The 22,601-nt window shown below is 33.1% G+C and overlaps 1 protein-coding gene and 1 pseudogene across 1 annotated transcript; both read right to left on the bottom strand.

Annotated features, from left to right (window-relative positions):
• Positions 1-9,517: 9,517 nt before the first annotated feature.
• On the bottom strand, positions 9,518-11,371 carry LOC138707288 (NADH-ubiquinone oxidoreductase chain 5-like; annotated as a pseudogene).
• Positions 11,372-11,698: 327 nt separating this feature from the next.
• LOC138707287 (NADH-ubiquinone oxidoreductase chain 4-like) lies at positions 11,699-14,147 on the bottom strand. Its single transcript, XM_069836606.1, is given in 2 exon segments — positions 11,699-12,864; positions 14,141-14,147. Coding segments are annotated over 2 exon segments (1,173 nt in total).
• Between the last annotated feature and the right edge of the window lie 8,454 nt (positions 14,148-22,601).

Below are 22,601 nucleotides of genomic sequence, written 5' to 3'. Positions count from 1 at the left end.
TAATAAATAAAGCCTTCTATAACCTTTCTTTATTTTTGTGTTGATATGTGGTAGCCATGTAAGTCGACAATCCAATGTAACTCCTAGGTATTTAACTGTTGATGTCCACGGGATTGGTGTCTGAAGCAAAGTGATATTTGTGTGTGGTCTAGAATAACATTTCGTGAAGATTGTTGCTTGACTTTTTGCGACGTTGAGTTTGATTTTCCTTTTCTGAAGCCAGAGTTCTAGTGTTGGGAGGTAGTGTTGTAATTTGTTTATAGAAAAGTCTGGAGTTTGCGAAGTTGATGTGAAGGCTGTATCATCTGCATATTGATATATTTTAATATTTGCTGAGGTTGGAATATCTGCGATGTAGAGATTATATAAAAATGGTGATAATATTGATCCTTGGGGAACACCTGCTTTGCTTTCTTTAATGGAAGATAATGAGTTTTGATATTTTACTTGAAAGCTTCTGTTTGTTAGGAAGGAGGCTATAAGACGAACTAAACTGGGATCAATTCCTGCTTGATAGAGTTTATAGATGAGACCAGGATGCCATACTGTATCATAAGCTTTTTCTACGTCCAATAGCAGCATTGTAGTGTAATATCTGTGTTGAAATGCCTTCGTTATTTCCTCTGTAACTCGCAATAACTGTAGAGTGGTGTTTCATTCTGGGATAAATCCGAATTGGGTGTCAGGAATAACGTTTAAAATTAATTGCTTGATGCGACATAGTATTATTTTCTCGAATAATTTGCTCATTGTATTTAACAAACTGATAGGTCGGCGATTGTGAGGATATCTAGAGTCTTTCCCTGGTTTGGCAAACGAGATTATATATGCTTTGGTCCAACATTTGGGGAAATATTCGAATTTTTTGATAGAATTAAATAGTTTAGTTATAAATGTAATGACATTTCGAGGTGCATTTTTTAGTGCAGCGTAAGGAATTCCATCAGGTCCAGGAGCTCTATTGCATGGGGATTGTTTTAGAATTTTGTAAATTTCCATAGGAGTAACGAATGGAACTTCTTGTACTGATCTGATCTGAAGAATGTGCTGCATTTCTCGTTGTATGCTCTCATAGTGCTGTCTTAATTCTCTGACTTCTGGATTCGGTGTAAATTGAGCTTCATATACTTTTGCTATTGCCTCTGCTTTTTCTTCAGGATTGTAGACTGGTCCAGTGGAAGTGATGATCGGAGTGTTTCGTATTGAGTTTTTTGGAGCTAATTGCTTTGAGATAGACCATATTTTATTTTCTTGTTTAGCCTGTGATACGGCTTCTTCAAAATGTTTGATTTTAATATCTTGAAGGCGTTTGTGAATATAATTTTTAAAAAAATTATATTGTTGTATATCGACTTGTCTATGAAATTTATTCTTCAATCTTTTTGCTTTTCTCTTTCTGCGTAAGAGATCTTGTAATTCTGGAAAGTCTTCTGGAGTTTTAATTTGCTTCTGTCTAATTTGTGAAGCGATGTACGCTTGTTTTATTGTATTGGTGATAATGTGACACGAGGTGTCGATGTCTTGAGTTGAAGTAATGGTTATATTGCCTGGTACATTTTCTTTTAGAGAATTGCGAAAGCGTTGCCAGTTTGTGTGTCGGAGATATAGATGGTTATGATGTAGCTCAGTTGGTTTGATGTCGAGAATTCCAATAACAGGATTATGATCTGAACTTAAGTCATTTAAGGTTTCTATGTACAGTAAGTTTGTAGCTGTTTTCAGTAGAAATATATCTAACACATCTGGCTGATGATTTTGGACAGAGGGAAAGTGTGTTGGCGACTGTGGACCGAAGACGTTGTAATTAAATTTATCAGAGTGTTCCATTAAAATTTTTCCCCTTAAGTTAGTAATCCGACAGTTCCAGTTTGTATGTTTGCTATTAAAATCTCCACCTAATAAGAAATTAGGAGAAATTGTAGTTATTGTATCCAAGTCTTTATTTGTTAAAGGGCGACTGGGGGGAGCATAAACTGAACCTATTAATAGTTGTTCTTTGTGTACTGGGATTTGAACTGCCACTATTTGAAGATGTTGCGGTTGTTGACAGGGAATTTCGTTGTGCATAATATATGATTTAATTGCTATAGCAGCACCGCCCTGTCGGCCATTTGGTCCATCTTGTCTGTAGATGGAATATTTCGGTATTGAAAGCCGATCGTTTTGTTGAAGGTGTGTTTCTGTTATAAGAAATATGTCTACATCATATTGTTGAAGGAAGTGTTGTAAGAGATATTTATCCCTTTGAATGCCGTTAGCGTTCCAAGTTACAATGCGAAGAGGATGTGATCTGGACTCTTGTGTTCTATTCGTAGCTTGTAGATGGTGTTGGAAGAGTGTTGAAATGTGTTTGATTTATTTCTTCCGAGGAAGAAAAGAAAGCGATAATAATTTCAAATACAGCCGTGAATTTATCAATGTTGGATTTAGAAGATTTTAATATGTTTATGATTTGTTTTATTTTTTGTAAAATATTTCGTGTCTGGAAGTTTTTGAAGAAATATATGATGTCTTTGAGAAGTCCTCCAGCTGACATGTCAGATGTGTTCTCTTGTGAAGCTGCAGTTCTTCTTTTGGCCCAAGAGATTGTGGATTTTGTTTTAAGTGTATCCGGAAAGTCAACCGATTTGATAGATGATTGCGTAGCTTGTTGAGAGACGTAGGAAGTTTTTTCTTGGTAGTCGATTCTAACGGGGCAACCTGTGAAGTTAGCTGGGTGATGTTGATTACAGTTTACACATGTGGCTGGTGAGGTTGGAGGCTTGGTGCAAGTGTATGAAAAATGATCGCCAGCACATTTCATACAACGAGGGCTTAGTGTGCAATATTGTGCCTGATGTCCAAAGTTTTGGCATCTGTAGCACTGAACTGGTCCTGATTTTCCTATATAATCTTCTATGTGAACTCTGTAATGCTGTATACCTGTAAGGTGTTTAATGTTCGGGGTATTTTCAATATATTTATAAGTAATAGCCCATAGCGGCAGAAGTTCTATTGATTTTAGGTTATTTTCGTTAAGAACAGTTTTTGTTAATTGGCGAACTGCTATTACTGTATAGTTCAAAGCAATCAGTTCTTCTTTTAACTCGTCTGCAGTTGTTGTAGGTGGTAATCCCCTTAGCATGACCTTGCGGATGGATTTATCTCGTTGACCATACGTATAGTATTGAATTGCATTTGCTTTGAAAATTTCAATTAAATTGTTGTGACACTCAATGGATTTAGGAAATATTTTTATTCCTTGCTGTGTGAATTGCAATTCTAAGTTTTGTTTGTTGACTCCTAGCAGGTTATTGAGGTCCAATGGTTGCAATTTGGTAATAATAGTTATAGGTGGTACTTTCTTACTGACCTGGTTGTAGTTGTTCTGGGTATTTACCGTTGATGGGCCGGCTTCTGAGGCGTTGGTGCTTTGGTGAAGTTGTGCTGTTGTTACTGTGGCTGTTGCTGTTGACGTAGTGGTGGTGTCTAATGCCGCAAATTTATTTGACGTCGTGATGGTGAAGTGTTGCTGTTGTTTAGCAGCGATGGTTCGTTTTGGATTTTGAAAGCTAGGATCTTCTGATAGATTCCTCTTGGCGATTTCTTTCTTCTTCGGTTTGTCATCTGATGCGTGTTTAATAATTGGCTTGATGATATATCGCAGACCTTCAGCGGATGTATACACTTTCGGATTTGTAGATTTTAGTAGGGTGAGTTCCGATGTGATGTCTCCAGATTCAGTTAAGTCTTGAAATTCCATATCTTGCGTAGTATTCTCTGCCATGGTCGTCGTATGTACGTGCTACCCCGCTTTGCACGGCGTAACGGTATCAACCATCGAAAGCTTCCGCTTCAGTAAGTAGTTAGAATTTCACTCGCAAGGTGGCAGTGGTGTTACAGTTTTCGCATTAATAGAAGCTCTTGACGCTAGATGGCAGCAACAGCCGAGAAGCTTTCGTGTTGAAATGCTGTGTTATTGTATTAATAAACATTCAGTAAATGCGTTAAACGTTAATTGGCAATAATTAATTCGCAAGCTGTGTGAAAGTATGATTATTGTACTAATCTAAATTCCTGATCATCAGGACCTAAACATACTAATTGCAAACAAAAATAAAAGCCACTATTCTGGTGACAAAATATATTCTGATTTCCTGGAATATTATAAGTGAACATAATATACCGGTACCATTTTATGAGGCCAAACATCGAGTGTAAAAATGTAGATTCTTAAACATATTTTCAAATACTTCAAAACAAAATGTCATCTACCTCCGATAGACGATAAAATCAGTAGCATTTCACACAAGGCAATAATAACACGCTGAAAAGTAATGTTTCCAGTACTTACACGATACAATACAGTGGCATAGCAAGACTTCATTGGAGAGGAACAAGATATAAATTTCACAAATTAATTTCTACTTGTGTAAAATTAGGATCCCCTTGTGGAAAATTGACCCTTCAACATTCTGATGAATTCTGGAAAGAAGCAGCTAATGAATGATTTTATATAAAAAAAAATTGCAACAATTAAGGGATATAATTATGCCATTACTGAAATATGATCTCTCTAGGATTGGTATTTAATTATATATTAGGATAAATTACTACCTTGGAAAATTCAAACTCAAAGGGAACTTGCACTCTAAATTTCATTGAATGGAATGCCAGGTGGAGTTTTAAATGAAAATAATGAACTAAGGCAGACCTACTGGGGGGAGGAGTTTCGCCTCGGACTGACAGGGGGGCCTTGGGGGAATTTGCTGAAGCAGGAATGGTATATGGATTGTCGGCTGAAGGGACCAGTCGTTAAGGGAGTCATGTGGTTAGGGCGGTCCACATAGGGGATCTGTGGCATGCAACTTATTCTATATCGAGGGTTAGCGCAATAGATCTCAATAGGTCGCAGTGCTGGGCCATCCGTATCCCCCTCAGTTAAATTCCATTCCACCATATATCAATATCACTTATTTATTAATATGGATGGTATGGCCACTTCAATAATACATTTTATCTTATCTTCTTATTTACATTATTACCGTACCAATTATTTTAACACCACACCATTCAGGTCTGTCTATCGCTAGCAAAGAACCACTCATTCTTCTCAGAACTGTGGACAAAGAAAGAAACTTTGTTAGTTTGTGGATGACTTTGTGAAATTAACTGCAATTTACATTTATCATATTTTACTCCATCTGTAGAAATGCATTTAGTAACTTATGTGATAATCTGTTCCTTTCTTCTGTCCATTGAGCATCCATCAAAGAAAATGTTCTTTGAACGCTGGCATTATATCCAGGTAAAGAGATAAAATTCTACAATTTTCAACAGTACTGAGTACTGCTCCACAGCTGTGGAAAAAATTTACCGAGATTTTGTGTGAAATCATATCTTTAGAAAATTTCTCTTTGTTATGCGGTAGAAAAAAAAATTAAATATTATCATTAGTCAAAGAGAAGGTTCTCATTCAGTTCGTAAGATGTATTATCTTGGATCCACTTGAGTATCATTTGAACACTGTCTTACAAATTGCAATAATTTTCCAGATATCTGTCCAACTTAATTCAAAATTGTGGACATCACCTTTTTGGCCCAGACTTTCTTCTTACACTATAAAATTATGGACGGTCTGCAAAATCTGCAGCATATGGCAGCCCAGGATGAGACCTATTTACATGCTTCCTAAGGTTATTATAATAATCATACTCCCTGTCGCACAGCTTGCAAACAAATTTTTTCCCCATTATTTAACTGTTAACACCTCATTTTAACACGAATACAATAACTTTTAACTTGAACAAAAACCGAGCCCCTACAGCCGAGGCTGCGCAGAAGTTTAGAGTAGGGACAAATTGAAGCTTGCGTCCACCGCCATGCTTTGGGAGAAGCACTAGCTAGCAGACGGCTGTACTATACAATCCTGAATGTTTAATATATAAACCTATAAATAATAAAGATATTCAATCAAATAAAAAAGTCATAACAACAGATCCAGAATTAAAGCTGATAATATCCCATTCAATAAAATAAATTATATTATTAATAACAAAGTAAAACCCCATAAAAATCAAAATTCATCAATCGATATTGTTTTACATGATACTTATTATGTAGTAGCCCACTTCCATTATGTATTATCAATAGTAGCAGTATTTGCTATCATAGCAGGATTTATCCAATGATACCCTCTATTTACAGGTTTAACTATAAATCCAAAATGATTAAAAGCACAATTTGCAATCATATTTGTAGAAGTAAATATAACATTCTTTCCACAACACTTCCTTGGATTAGCTGGTATACCTCGACGATACTCTGATTATCCTGATGCCTACACAGCATGAAATGTAGTATCATCTATTGGATCTATAATTTCATTTGTAGGAGTTCTAATATTTATTTTCATTATATGGGAACGTATAAGTACTAATCGACAAATTCTATTTCCAACACAAACAAGAAACTCAATTGAATGATTACAGAATTTACCCCCTGCAGAACATAGTTATTCAGAATTACCAACAATTACTTGTTAATATATTAATATTATTCTAATATGGCAGATAAGTGCAATGGATTTAAGCTCCATATATAAAGTATTTTTAAACTTTTATTAGAAATAATGACAACATGAGCCAATATAAATTTACAAGACAGAGCATCACCTATTATAGAACAATTAATTTACTTTCATGATCACGCCTTAATGATTATTATTATAATTTTAAAAGTTGTATCATATATAATAATTGCAATAATTTTCAATAAATATATTAATCGATTTTTATTGGAAGGTCAAATAATTGAATTAGCATGAACAATTGCTCCAGCAGTAATTCTAATTTTTATTGCAGTACCATCTTTACGACTACTATATTTAATGGATGAAATCAATACACCTACAGTAACATTAAAAACTATTGGACATCAATGATATTGAAGATATGAATATTCAGACTTCGCAAAAGTAGAATTCGATTCTTATATAATTCCTCAAGATGAAATAAATCATGATATATTCCGACTACTAGATGTTGATAACCGAGCAGTATTACCTATAAATACATTTATTCGAATTATTGTAACAGCAGCAGACGTTTTACACTCATGAACAATTCCAAGCCTCGGTGTAAAAGCTGATGCAACTCCAGGTCGCCTAAACCAAATTAGATTTTTAATTAATCGACCTGGAGTGTTATATGGTCAATGCTCCGAGATCTGTGGGGCAAACCATAGATTTATACCAATCGTAATTGAAAGTATCTCAACAAATGGTTTTATTAACTGAATTCTAAAAATAAATGAGTCATCAGATGACTGAAAGCAAGTAATGGTCTCTTAAACCAAATTATAGTAATTTAGCAATTACTTCTGATGAGAAAATTTAGTTAAATAATAACATTATCTTGTCAAGATAAAATTATTCATATGAATAATTTTCTATCCCACAAATAATACCACTAAGATGATTAATACTATTTTTATTTTTTTCTATTATATTTATATTATTCAACTCTATAAATTACTTCTCATATATTCCAATTAAATCATTAACAGAAAAAAAAATAATTAATATAAAAATTATAAATTGAAAATGATAAGTAATTTATTTTCAGTATTTGACCCATCAACAAGTATAATAAATTTATCATTAAATTGAATTAGTACTATATTAGGATTATTTATTATTCCAATAAGTTACTGATTAATTCCATCACGACATTATATTTTATGAAATAAATTATTAATAAATTTACATAAAGAATTCAAAACATTACTTGGAACAAGAAATCCTTATAAAGGAGCTTCATTTATTTTTATTTCTCTATTTTCAATAATTATATTTAATAATTTTCTAGGTTTATTCCCGTATATTTTCACTAGAACAAGTCATATAATATTAACCTTATCTCTAGCATTACCACTTTGAGTAAGTTTTATATTATTTGGTTGAATTAATAATACCGGTACTCAACATATATTTGCACACCTTGTACCACAAGGTACTCCTCTAATTTTAATACCATTTATAGTATGTATTGAAACAATTAGAAATATAATTCGACCTGGAACATTAGCAGTACGATTAGCTGCAAATATAATTGCTGGACATTTACTATTAACCTTATTAGGAAATACGGGTCCATTTCTAAGTTATATAATATTAAGATTATTAATTATAACTCAAATTGCATTATTAATTCTAGAATCCGCAGTAGCTATTATCCAATCATATGTATTTGCAGTACTTAGTACCTTATATTCTAGAGAAGTAAATTAATGACAAGACACGCAAATCACCCATTTCACTTAGTTGATCAAAGTCCATGACCATTAACTGGAGCAATTGGAGCAATAGTAACAATAACAGGCATAATTAAATGATTTCACCAATATAACCAAGAACTATTAATAATTGGTATAACTATTATATTATTAACAATAATTCAATGATGACGAGATATTGTACGAGAAGGTACTTACCAGGGATTACATACTAAGATAGTAACAAAAGGTTTATGATGAGGTATAATCCTTTTTATTATTTCAGAAGTATTCTTCTTTATTTCATTTTTTTTAGCATTCTTCCATAGAAGCTTATCTCCAACTATTGATATTGGATCCTTATGACCACCTATAGGTATTTACCCTTTTAATCCACTACAAATTCCACTACTAAATACAGCTATTTTATTAGCATCAGGGGTTACTGTAACATGAGCACATCATGGTCTCCTAGAAAATAATTATAATCAAGCACTGCAAGGTCTATTTTTTACAGTTGTATTAGGTATTTATTTTACCGTTCTACAAGCTTATGAATACATAGAAGCACCTTTCACCATTGCAGACTCAGTATATGGTTCTACCTTCTTTATTGCAACAGGATTCCACGGACTACATGTTATTATTGGAACAACATTTTTAATAACCTGCTTATTACGACACTTAACATTACATTTTTCATCAAACCACCATTTTGGTTTTGAGGCAGCAGCTTGATATTGACACTTCGTAGATGTTGTATGATTATACTTATATACTTCTATTTATTGATGAGGAAGATAATAATATAATTTATCTAATATAATTAGTATATTTGACTTCCAATCAAAAAGTTTGTATAAACAAGATAAATCATTCTATTAACAAGATATTCTATTATAATTATTATAACACTGTCAACAATTATTATAATAATAGCGACAGTGTTATCAAAAAAACAGATCGAAGACCGAGAAAAAAGCTCACCCTTTGAATGTGGATTTGATCCTAAGTCAAGAGCACGACTACCTTTTTCACTACGATTTTTTTTTATTGCAGTAATCTTTCTAATCTTTGACGTAGAAATTGCCTTATTATTACCAATAACAATTATTATATACACGTCAAGAATCATAATATGAACAATTATTAGAACAACATTTTTACTAATTCTACTAGTCGGCTTATATCATGAGTGAAATCAAGGATCATTAGAATGAGCATCATAGGATAGTAGTTAAATATAACATTTGGGTTGCATTCAAAAAGTATTGATTATTCAATCTATCTTAAATAAGAAGCAATTAATTGCAATCAGTTTCGACCTGATATTTAGATAAATATTATCCTTATTTTTAACTGAAACCAAAAAGAGGTATATTACTGTTAATAATAAAATTGAATTAAATATTCCAGTTAAGGAAATGTGTAGAACAAGTAAAAGCTGCTAACTCATTACTTTAGCGGTTAAACTCCGTTTACATTTCTAATTTATATAGTTTAAATATATCCAAAACACTACACTTTCACTGTAGAAATAAAGGAAACTTTTATAAATACTTAAAGATTAAATAAATCTCATTAACATCTTCAATGTCACGCTCTATAATATAAGCTATTCAAGTTTAAATAATTAATATAAACATTATAACAACAATCTATATTACAAAAAATATAAGAAAGAATTTTAAATTATTATACTGTCATCACTGATTAATTTTGCTTATATATATAAACAATATATATATACCTTGACCTCCAAAATATTCTCTCCAACCAGAATCAAATACTTTATATGATTTATACCCTAAAAATAAAGGCATATTAGATATACCATAAGTAGAAATATATGGTATAAATCATATAGAACCTATAAATCTTGAATATAAATAAAATTTAATAGATAATAACTTATTACCAATATTAATTTTAGAAATTTCATATCCAAATCAACCACCTAAAAAACTGACTAACAACACTAAAGTTTTCAAATAAAAAGGTAAACAAATTAATAAAGGAGTAGGAAAAATAATTCAACTAAGAAAACTACCACCTATAACAGCTATAACTAGTAAACCTAATATTCCCTTAATTATATTAAATCTATATTCACCTATATTATATATACTTAATATATTAAAATCACCACACAAAGTATAATAAAATAAACGAAAAGAATAACAAACAGTTAAACCTGTAGAAAAATAAAATAAAAAAAAAAAACAAAAATATTTATATATCTTAAAGATACTATTTCCAAAATTAAATCCCTTGAATAAAATCCAGCCAAAAATGGTATACCACATAAAGCAAGATTAGAAATACACAGACAAACTGAAGTTATAGGTAATTGAAAGGACAAATTACCTATAAAACGAATATCTTGAGAATCCTTTATAACATGAATTACTATACCAGCACATATAAATAATAATGCCTTAAATAATGCATGTGTCAATAAATGAAAAAAAGCTAAAACAGAAAATCCTATAGACAAAATACTTATTATTAAACCCAACTGTCTTAAGGTAGATAAAGCAATAATTTTCTTCAAATCATATTCAAAATTTGCCCCTAAACCAGCTATAAATATTGTTAAACCAGAAATAAGTAAAATAAAAATGTTTAATCAATCACTAAAAGTAGCTCTAAAACGAATTAATAAAAAAACACCCGCAGTAACCAATGTTGAAGAGTGAACTAAAGCAGATACCGGAGTAGGAGCAGCTATAGCAGCAGGAAGTCAAGAAGAAAACGGAATTTGAGCTCTCCTAGTTATAGCTGCCACAACTACAAGAAAGGAAATAATCTCCATTTCAAAACTACCCTTTAATAATTCCAAATAATAAATATAATTTCATCTTCCAAAATTTAATATTCACGAAATAGCTATTAATAAACAAACTTCCCCAATCCGATTAGATAATGCAGTAATTATTCCTGCATTATAAGACCTAACATTTTGGTAATAAATAACTAAACAGTAGGAAACTAAACCTAAACCATCCCATCCCAACAAGATTCTAATTATATTAGGTCTAATAATTAAAAATATTATAGATATTACAAATATTAGAACTAATAAAATAAATCGATTAATATTCATATCACCATCCATATAATCATCTCTATATAAAATAACTAAAGAAGAAATAAAAAAACAAAACCTATAAATAATAAAGATATTCAATCAAATAAAAAAGTCATAACAATAGATCCAGAATTAAAGCTGATAATATCCCATTCAATAAAATAAATTATATTATTAATAACAAAGTAAAACCCCATAAAAATCAAAATAATTCTAAAAATAAATAAAAATACAAATCTAATAAAACAAATTGATATATATATATATATATATCATAACCTAAGATAAATAAATTATATCACTGACACCACAAATCAATATTTTATTATATTAAACTACTTAAGTAGTTTATACTCAAAATGCAACAACATCACTATTCAAAATCAATATATTTAATGGAAATCAATGCAAAAATAAAAGTAAATATTCACGAGAATAACCTAAAGAACAAGAATAAATACCAGAATAATATATTCCATGCTGACTATATGAATAAAGATATGAAGTATAAGCAGCACTAAAAAAAGATAAAAATATTAAAGTGTATATAGTTAATCATGATCAACCTACCAAGCTATTTAATAGTCTAATTTCACCAAGTAAATTTAATGAAGGTGGGGCAGCTATATTACAAGATCTTAATAAAAATCACCACATAGTTATTCTTGGTATAAATCCTATTAAACCCTTATTAATTAATAATCTTCGTCTACTTAAACGCTCATAAGAAATATTAGCTAAGCAAAATAAACCAGAAGAACATAAACCATGAGCAATTATTAAAATGTATGATCCACAAAATCCCCAATAATTTAAAGTCATTAAACCCCCAATAGCTATTCCTATGTGAGCTACAGAAGAATAAGCAATTAATGACTTTAAATCTGTTTGACGCATACAAATTAATCTAACAATTACACCACCAACCAATCTAATAGAAATTCAAATATAATTAAATACAGAAAAATTAACTAAAATTACAAATACACGCAATAAACCGTATCCTCCCAACTTTAATAGTACACCAGCCAAAATTATTGAACCCGAAACAGGTGCTTCTACATGAGCCCTAGGTAACCATAAATGAACTAAAAATATAGGTATCTTAACCAAAAATGCTATAATTATACATAAATAAAATAGATTATTAATATAAAAATCATTTATTAATAAAGGAATATATAATAAACCTAAAAAATTATAAATATAAAATATACCAACCAACAAAGGTAATGATGCCAATAAAGTATAAAATAATAAATAAATACCAGCCTGAAGTCGTTCAGGCTGATAACCCCAACCCAAAATCAAAAAAAGGGTTGGAATAAGGCTACCCTCAAAAAATAAATAAAATGAAAACATTCTTAATCTCCCAAAAGTACAATAAAGTATAATTATCAAAATAAGAACAATAAATAAAAAAAAATTTCTATAATAATTATAACGAAAAATAGATTCTCTCGCTATAATTATAATACACAAATTCACAATCTTAATAAAATTTATTACTAAACATAATCCTAATAATGAACCAAAGTTTCATCATGTTCTGATATTAGATGGTGTTGGTAAATCAATTAGGGCATTATTAGCAATTTTAAATAGCGGATGTCTAATTCGTATAGGTTTATTCATTAATTTATTTGGCGTAGAGGTCCTTTTGAAATATTCGTAATTTTTACTACTACGATTAATGTTAAGAATAAGTAAGAAGCAAGTATAATAGTGATTAAATTTGTTGGTTGATTATATAATTTTATTAGTGATCTCATAATTTCATTTTGCTTATTATAAATATTTTCGTGAATTATAAGTTCTATATTGTTAATTATTTAGCATTACCACTTTGAGTAAGTTTTATATTATTTGGTTGAATTAATAATACTCAACATATATTTGCACACAAATTAAATAATTAAAGTTAAAAAGCTTTAAAGAAAAGTATATGTTTTGAAAGCATAAGAAAGAAGTTTGGTGTCTCTTATAAATCAATCTGAAAGGATAAATGAAAAAAAATCTTATTAAAATTTAAAGCGACCACTTTAAAGACATAATCAAGCTTAGTTACTGTTAGTTTGACATGAAATGAAAGAAAACTGTAACAATTTGATACTGTAACTGAAGATCTTATATAGTTATTTGACAACATATAGAGCGAACAGAAATACAAATGCATATTGTAGTAATAGTTCAGATGAAAAGAAAATTATTAGTATTAACTATTATTAACAAAACACTGCCTGTGTAAGACGATACATTAGCCCTACATTGTAAACACGTTTGCTTTGATGTGGACGAGAAATGAACAAGTATTACTTATTCGCTTCCATATCACATAATATAGACTTACACCTGTAAAATAGAAACACGTACCTAATGTTTAGTTAGAAATATAAGTAGACTACCGTGCAATAGCTTATTATCACAGCTGTAGAATGAAATAAACGTCACATGCATGAATTAGTCAATTAGTCATATAATAGAACTCAGGCCTAGTGTACAAAGCATCTTGCCTATGGATTTATTATTATTATTATTATTATTATTATTATTATTATTATTATTATTATTATTATTATTATTGACTCCGTCAAATATTGTCTTACAACATTTTTATGTAAAGTCGTGTTGTACTGGTAACCTTCAGCTGTGTGCGAACATCTGCTCTTTATGTAATACTTTCTTTTATTTGATTATTTAATGACGCTGTGTCAACTACTAGACTATTTAGCATCGATGGTATTGATGATAGCGAGATATTCGACGAGACGAGGCCAAGTATCCGCCATAGATTACCTGACATTAACCTTATGGTTGGGGATATAAGAAAAAACCCAACCAGGAAATCAGCAGGAATCGAAACCGCGACCGAGCGCGACTAAGGACCGACAGTCCTTAGTCCACTGATCTACGTCAGTAGATCTTTATGTACTTTTATCGTCAGTTTAACAAGTTTAAAATATGATTCTCGGGAGGAATCTGCGATCCATTTTCTAAAATTTGTTCTTATAAGTGTAGAAAGATTGTACAAGTGTTCTACTTCTAGAGCACAATGTTTTCACACGACGTAAGAGTGGGTGGTAATATGCCATTGAACTGTCAACATCTGTATAATCGCTCTTTCACTTAAGCGGCATATTTCTATAATCTCAGACGATGGTATGACAAGACTCCCATTATTCTTTCGTTAAAAAAATAAAAGATATTCTGTTTACTGCTGGTAGGCTACGTACCATAAATTGAGTCTTTAGATTTATTACACCATATTTTTATTAATGATTTAACAACTAAGCCAGCAATGAATACAATCACATTTTGACAATATTGTGTCATTGAGAATGATGTAAGAATTAGGGAATTGCAATCAATGTCTGCAGTAGAAGAGAGATATCGCATCTGATTCTCAAAACACTGAGGATTATTATTACAGTGCGTTAGGTGTTTGGAAAATACCAATGGGTATATAGACATTTTTAGCGGGCATCCCGCTCTTTGTAATATAATTAAAATAAATTATTTACGTATTTTCTAAGGTATATAAAAACCATAATTAAGAATATTCCATGTATTCGGTCATAGAAAATAGAAATAAACTAATAAGTCTATTTATGAGCAATATAAGGCGTTTACATTTAAAACAATGCTTAGTTACAATATTTAGATTTACTTCTGTTATTTCATATTATACGTTAGAAAATACGTAAATAAGTTTAGTTATATTACAGCGAAGGAGGAAATCCACTAAAAAAACGCCTATATGCTCAATGGTATTTTCTAAACTCCGAATGCTTTATAGAAACAATCATTCGTGCTCCCAAAACATGGCGTCGCGCGAATCTGCGCGAGAGGTTTCAAATTTGTACACGACACCAGCGCCAATTGTGTGTCTAGATATATAACTACAACTTCTTTGACAAAAACAAAGTCACTATTTTCGGCTTGAGTGTCAGTTGCTCGATAGAGCTGGTAGTGAACACATCGCTGGTGCCGTTCAGTGAAGTGTAGTGTTGTGAGAGTTTAAGTACATAGTTAAATTCAGAATCATAGAATATACAATAGTTCTGTTAGCTCTGTTAGTTTCTTGTATATTATATTCTTCTTATTATTTTTTTATTTATTGATTTATTTATTTATAGTTTTTTTTTGTATTCTCAAGTATATAGTGCAAAAACCATGGCTACGATACAAAGGAAAAATACAGTGAAAATAGTGTTTACAAGTGAATCGCAGAGACCGACGGCTTTAGAAATCCATAATTGGATTGATGAAACATTACATATCACAGCAGACCAAATTGATATGATTCAGCTAAATACACTGGAAAGGTCAATATATATAAAATTGGTATCAGTGATTCATTATGATCGATTGATGAATAAATATACAGACCCAGTTAACTTTAGATATGACAACGGAACAATAGTTAAAGTGGCCCTACAGCGTGCGGATGTCAACACGGTTACAGTGCGTCTATTTAACTTACCCCCAGGAATAGACAATAATACAGTGATCCAGTCTCTCTCATCATACGGAACTGTTAAACACGTTCGTCCAGAGGTTTGGAGTACACAATATAAATGCCCTGTGCGTAATGGTGTTCGAGCGGTTCGTATTGAAATCAAGAAACATATACCGATCAAATTGGTCATTGCCGGCTATGCTGCCATATTGCATTACCCAGGACAACCCCAGCTGTGTCATATATGTGGGGAAGAATCACATCTACGGTCACAATGTCCGAATAAAAAGTTTAATCTGCCTGTAAACATTACAGGAAGGAAACCCCTGCTAAGTGATGTAGTACGAAGTGGGCCATCTAATGTACTGGAGTCAACACGGGCGACTGAGGAAGAAGAAGCCATAAGCAAAGAAAGTAAACAAGAGAACATGGATACGAACAAGGAAGAGATTGCGGAAGAAGAGGCCGACACGTCCTCGGAGACAGAAATGGCAAAATCAGCGGCACCTACAACTATTCATCTTACGCTAGGCGAATTAAACCAGACACAAGATACAGAGATTGAGAAGGAGCCCATCATCAGACAAGCAACAACTGACGATTACATGAAAACAACTTCAGTCCCTACAATAGTGCAACCGCCCCATTCTCTTGAAGAACTGTCATCAAATGAAGATCGTAGTAAACAAGTGGAACAGTCTGAAGAAACTCCCGTTAAGAAAATGAAACAAACACAACATGAATTTCCACGAGACCCAAGCCTCAGAGGACGTGAATCGGGACCTAATGTTACCGCCACGGAAAAAAATATGTTCGCGACTCATACCAGTAATAAAATGAAAGCCACCCAACGCCCGCACCCATATGCGATATATGGACGCACCAAAGAAGGAAGCAAGAAGGACAGCACCGACGAAAAATCCGCTCCCCAAGAAGACTGGCGAATAATGGATACAGATGAAATTAAAGCTCTGGAAACATCCCAAACCTAACGAAGCCGAGGGAACAGGAGATGCTGAAAACGTCACACAGGTTAAGATTCTGGATCACAATGTAAATACCAGGTTAGTGTTCTCTTAAGAAACAACAAATACTATATTAATTACCTTACGTTTTCATATTCGCTTAAGAATTCTATCTTTCTTACTATTATCATTATTATTAATAATAATAATATTATTATTATTATTATTATTATTATTATTATTATTATTATTATTATGTATCTAATTCGCAACTATGCCACTCTTAACATAAACTGTTTACGAAGCCTCCCTAAACAACAGTTGTTGCGTGCATTTATATACAATAATGATATTGATGTCCTACTATTGCAAGAAGTTAACACTGATAATTTCAACTTCCTGCAACCAAATTACAATGTTATAAGTAATGTGGGAGAAGCAAATAGAGGAACAGCAGTAATATATAGAAGCGGGTTACCCATCAAACAATCTGAACTGCATCCCAGTGGTAGAATGTTATCGATTTTAACAGAAGCCAATGAACTGATAGTTAATGTTTATTTACCATCAGGAACAAATAATAGAACGGAACGGGAACGCGTGATTTCTCAAGATCTTCCTTTCTATCTTCGACACAAATACAATATGCTCATCCTAGGAGGAGACTTCAAAAACGTACTTAATGCTAAATACCAATTAGGCGCCTATAACCCGTTCCCAGGTTTGAAAAGAATTTGTGAAGACTTACAGTTGCTAGATTCTTGGGAAGTTTGCCATGGAAACTACGTAGAGTTTACATTCTACCGCGATAACTCGGCATCCCGAATAGATAAAATTTACGTTTCTAAACAACACAAAGAAAAAGTGATTCATAAGCGTGTAAGTCCAGTGGCCGTCAGTGATCATCATTGCCTCATAGTTAAAATGGAAGTGGATAATACTATTTCTAAATGTGGTCGCGGATACTGGAAAATGAATGCTGCGTGATTATATGACGACAACATACGAGATGAGTTTCGCGAAAGATGGGAAACAGCCAAAAGACGAGCACTGCACTCAAATATGACTGAATTACAAAAATGGCTTAGGATTTATAAACCCTCCATTAGTTCTTTTTTCAAATCAATTGGAAGGGAGAAGGCCCAGGAAAGAAGAAATATGAGCGACTTCTACAACACATTACTTCAGGAACTAATTATGAAGCAAAGAGCTGGGCAGAACGTCGAAGATGAAATAAAGAAAACAAAACATCGTATTTTACAATTTCAAGGACACATTATGAAAGGAGTCAAAACTCGATCACGTACTGTAACAAACACGGAGGAGGAGGCGAGAGCATCCTTATACCAGATTGCGACAGAAAAGAACAGAGGTCAAAAGAAATATATCTCCAGTCTAACAATAATAGATAATCGTCATATTACATCATGTAAAGAGATACTACATGAAGCAGAATTATACTACACTCGGTTATTTGGATATAAACCGTCTGACGAAAAAGAACAAGTTACAGTATTAGAACACATAACAACTTGCATCCCGGAGGAGGAAATAAACCTACTAACAAATCCCACAAGTCTTGATGAAATCTCACAAGCTATAAAAACTTCCAGTAAACACTCTGCACCTGGGCCGGATGGAATCGGTTATAGCTTCTACAAACAATATTGGGACATCATTAAACAGGAAATGCATCGACTGATGAACGAATTGCTGTGTACGACGGATCCTCCCATGGGATTTAACGAAGGAATTATCATCCTAATACCCAAGAAGATGACTCCAAAAATCATGAAGGATTTTCGTCCTATTAGTCCATATTTACACTTGCTATTTGTCGTTCCACTTACAGCGCGGGCGCATGCGCAGTACGGATTTCGTTCCTTTCCTTTCGACATCTGCTGAGTAAAAGCTGTTTCTATTTCTGTGCGACATTTCCTAGGTGGGCCAGCCGAATTGACGCGACAGGACCCGAACATGGTTCGGAAATGCAGTAGCAGACAACTTTTAATCAGCTGTTCCTCTCTTTCCGCGCGCTTTGTAGCATCATGTCAGAGTGGAACAAAAACCAAGTAATTAAATTAATCAAGCTTTACGAGGAATTTCCATACTTTTATGACATCAGAAATAAGGACTATCACAATAGGATTCGGAGGGAAAATGGACTGGAGTTTATTTGTAAAAATTTGGAGTCTGTTCGTCCCAATACTATTCCCTCCGACATCAAAACAAAAATAAAGAACATCAAAAGTCAATATGCAAGAAAAAAAATTAAACATTCAATTAATTTTAATATAATAAATATCTATTGGACAATTTTGTTCCAGTTTGAAATCTTTACTGAGAACATGGAATAACCCTTTCTCCTGCCTTCTGGACCTCCATCTCCTTTCCCAGTCTCTCTCTCTCTCTTTTTTTTTTTTTTTGCTTCTCATTAGTGCAAGCTAACAAAACACTTGAAGCTGCAGAAGCTAAAACAGCTACTTTTTATTGTTAAAATCCATTCTGTTCATTTAAAAGGCTCACCACATCATTCTCACGATGCTCGGGCTCTACGTCCCTATTTACACTTGCTATTTGTCGCGCAACATCAAGCGCTTTCTGTCGGCTGTATGTAGCATCACCGTTTAAACTTGGCAGATTTCTCGTCCACAAGTCGACGCAAGTTGTTGCGCTTTCTGTCGGCAAAATGTAGTATCACCGTTCACTCTTGGCAGATTTCTCCACTTCGATAGACACTGCTGGTGAAAGGACGTGTTTTTTGACGCTAATTCTTACGAGCAAGTCATTGAAGAAAACTTAGTGAATTAGAATTATTTTCGTCTTGTGTTATTTAGTTCTACTGTTGTGTGTAATATATATATATATATATATATATATATATATATATATAGAATTAAACTACTAGTGATTATAAAACATAAAATTTGTGTTGGCAGAATATCAGCACAAGATTACCACAAGTGGAAACCCGATAGCGGGTTCTCACAACATGGCCAATTCGACTCAACGTGTCAACATGGAACACGAATCTACTACACAATCATCTGATTCTGTCGACGGCACAGCCTCTACACCCGTACGAGTCTACAGACGACCAAAGGAAAACCTGAGCATCATTGAAAGTCAACCAGGAGTATTCACTTTCGTGACTGCGAGTAAAACATCGCCAACAACAACAGTAACAAACAGCACCAAAACTGTAAGTACAAATATCACATCAACAGTGACACCGACAATAAACAATTCTTCAGTTTCCTATTGAAAGAGAGAACCTAAACAAACCGAAACCACAAAGAAACAAAAATTAAACCAAGAGGGAAACGAACACTGGCAGTCAAATATACACCCAAGTATACCATTAAGTAATTCATTTTCTCCTCTCGAACAAGAAATGGACCAAGAACATACTTATGAACCCATGGATGACAACAATAAGCAATCCACTACTCCAGATAATACGACTAAAAGAATTAGAATGCCACCAATAGTTGTAAAAAAATTACCAGATGGAAATTTCTTTGAACAAAACAGGACAATACAAAGTAGGCTGAGTCAACCCATAAAAATTAGTTACACATCTGACGGCATAAAATACTACACTTCGTGCAGACCTGACTATGACAAACTCTATAATATCTTACAAAATGAAAAACTTCAATTCTATTCCCATGAACCACGGGAAAACAAACTCCTACAAGTAATACTAAAACGACTCCCCGCATCTGTTCAATCAGCTGTTGTAAAGGAAGAATTAGAAAAACTAGGCTACGCAATAGAACATGTGCGACAAATGACGATGCCATATCATACATCAGACGGATCCACTCAGCGACGACCAATTCCAATCTGGGTGATAACACTCCCAAACACTGAATTTTCTAGAAGCATTTATCAATTACACGACATCAACAACCACTTAGTAACTATTGAAGACTACCGACCAACTCCTCACGTAACACAATGTCACAAATGTCAGGGGTTTGGACACACATCAAAACGTTGCAATTTACAAACTCATTGCGTAAAATGTGGAAACGATCATTTATTTGTAGACTGCCCCTCGAAAGGAATCCAATACCCAGCTAAATGCGCCAACTGCCAAGGAACACATACTGCCAGTTACGGACAGTGCCCAATTCAACAAGAACAACGAGACTTGCTTCGACAGAAACTGAGAAACAAACAAACCATAAACTCCACAGCAAACAAACATCTACCAATACCAACACAAGACGATTTTCCTACATTGCGACAACCAAGACCGAGAAATTTATCAGCTTTCGAAAACACTTTCGGTTCATCTTCAGCACATTCACAACCTGTTCCTGAATCTCTTGCTGATTCATTAAAAGATATTATTGCTCTTCTCCGAGGAATAAACATAAAGGGATTATTCGTACAATTGATATAATAATACAACGCCTCAAAACGACACCAGACCCTTTGTCTAAAATAATGGTTCTACTAGATGGATTTACTCTATTCACAAATATGAACTCCACTGTCGATGGACCTTAAACCAATGGTAGGACACAAAAACCTGTTATTACTAAATTTTAATGCAAATGGAGTCAAAAACCAAATCTACGAACTACAACAACTATTAAACAAATATGACATAGATATAGCATGCATCACTGAAACACACTTACAACCAAATACGAAATTTAAAATCTGCAACTATAAAATCCATCGTACAGACAGACTTCAGAGAAATGGTGGAGGAACCGCTATAATTATAAAATCCAATATACCTCATAGACGAGCAATATTACCACAATTCAACATATTAGAAGCCACTGGAGTTTACATCAATTTCGATAATACTGAATTATTAGTGACATCTGTTTACCATCCACCGTATCTGCAAATGAACGAACCTGATATGACCTCATTAGTTTCCGTCCATAACAATTTCGTCTGCTGTGGTGATTTTAACGCAAAGAACATAGCCTGGAATTCCCGTATCACTACGCCAAAAGGTCAATTTCTATTGGACCATTCTATAAAATATCATTATGCGATTGCAGGCCCATTAATGCCAACCCGATATCCTTGGTCACAAATACATAAACCAGATGTTCTAGACATCTGTTTATATAAAACCAATACTATCCCAACCAATCAGCAATGTCTCACAGCGTTGGATTCCGATCATATTCCAATCCTCATTACAATAAACAAACCGATCACAAAATATGAAATGAAAAATATAATAGCAAAGACGACAAATTGGGACAAATATACAAAACAACTCCACGAGTCAATACCAGTAAATCTCCGTATTTCTGAACCACCGGATATAGATACAGCACGACAACTATTTACTGACACTATTATTGAAACCTACAACTCTGTCACTACTACATCACCAATACCTTCATCCCTCAACGAATTTCCAGACCTGAAACCACTCCTTACAGCCAAAGCTAAAGCAAGGAAAAGATGGCAGGTATTCCGGGATCCACAAGCCAAGAGAGCATTTTACAGATACCAAAGGACCATACGAAGAAAACATCAAACATACAAAATAAACGCCTTCGCCACAAAAATAGAAAATTCTCCACCAACTGAAAAAGATTTCTGGAAATTAACAAAAAGACTACTAGGTAAAACAAATACCTCACATAACACACCTATACAAAATACCAATCACCAAATGATATATGATCCTCGAAAACAAGCCGAAATTCTTGCAGATTCGTTCCAACATCGCTTTGAACCACATGAAGAGCCATCCCAACCTAAATTCACAGAGGAAGTCACGCAAATTGTGAAGAGCATACTACAACAGCCTACAAGACACACTATACCAGTCACCACCCCACGA

Source organism: Periplaneta americana, chromosome 10 (genome assembly GCF_040183065.1).
Source record: "Periplaneta americana isolate PAMFEO1 chromosome 10, P.americana_PAMFEO1_priV1, whole genome shotgun sequence".
Classification (NCBI taxonomy): Eukaryota; Metazoa; Arthropoda; class Insecta; order Blattodea; family Blattidae; genus Periplaneta; species Periplaneta americana.
This window is presented reverse-complemented; position numbering and strand designations above follow the sequence as displayed.